This window comes from Limulus polyphemus, unplaced genomic scaffold, assembly GCF_000517525.1.
Source record: "Limulus polyphemus unplaced genomic scaffold, Limulus_polyphemus-2.1.2 Scaffold667, whole genome shotgun sequence".
NCBI lineage: Eukaryota > Metazoa > Arthropoda > Merostomata > Xiphosura > Limulidae > Limulus > Limulus polyphemus.
The window spans coordinates 281140-282154 of NW_013666277.1; the positions used below are offsets into that span (position 1 = coordinate 281140).

The 1015-nt window shown below is 38.8% G+C and overlaps 1 protein-coding gene across 1 annotated transcript in view; it reads left to right on the plus strand.

Annotated features, from left to right (window-relative positions):
• The window catches only part of LOC106459838 (chorion peroxidase-like), a 27869-nt gene that overhangs the window by 22924 nt on the left and 3930 nt on the right, over nt 1-1015 (plus strand). The window contains exon 10 of the mRNA XM_022386382.1: nt 521-690. Coding sequence (XP_022242090.1) covers nt 521-690 — 170 coding nt within the window. The remainder of the gene's footprint in view (nt 1-520; nt 691-1015) is intronic.

The window sequence follows — 1015 nt, forward strand, 5'->3', positions numbered from 1 at the left end:
TTAATCTGGGATCCATTTCGATGCTCCTCTTGACAGCCCTTTTTGTCCTCTCCGATGGACCAGGACGACCCGGATGTTGTTCAGTCGTTTCCTTCCGTGTTTCCTGAACTGCACGATGATTCTGTTGACTGTCGAAAGCGGGATTCCCAAATTCTGCGAAATTTGCCACTGACTTATTCCACCATCTGCTTGACCAACTATCCTTCCTCTAACAAAATCTGACAATTCGAGAGAACCTTGAGTTCTAGGCATGTTGTAGCACAAGATAATTAGTGTGCGGACCATTTTCATTTATATTGTGCTCTGTGAACACAAATTAGTTAGCATAAATCAGTTAAATGACGAAAAATTAGGTGTCTATTTACTTGTGACCACTAAGTGTATATGTATAATTGTACGTATGTTGTAACAAGTAACAACAGTACATTTTGTGATAAGTTAGGATCCTGTTCCACATTTTTGTAGTTGTTTTTTTTATATATTCTCTGTGTAACGATAATTTGGTGTTTGGATGTTACAGGACCGTGGATGACATTGATCTCTATATAGCAGGCCTAGCAGAAAAACCAGTGATTGGGGGGTTGGTCGGCCCCACGTTTGCCTGTATTATTGCTCAACAGTTTCAAAATTTCAAGATTGGTGATAGATTTTGGTATGAAAATGGTGGTTTTGAATCTTCATTTACATCAGGTAAGAAAACACAGAATACACGTCGACATAACTTTAAAACGAGCTCTCCTCCTTGACAATTTATAATATGCATGACGAGCTCTCTTCCTTAACAATGTACAATATGCATGACGAGCCTTCCTTCTTAACAATGTACAATATGCATGACGAGCTATCCTCATTAACAATGTACAATATGCATGACGAGCTATCCTCCTTAATAATGTACAATATGCATGACGAGCCATCCTCCTTAACAATGTATAATATGCATGACGAGCCATCCTTAACAATGTACAATATGCATGACGAGCCATCCTCCTTAACAACGTACAATATGCATGAC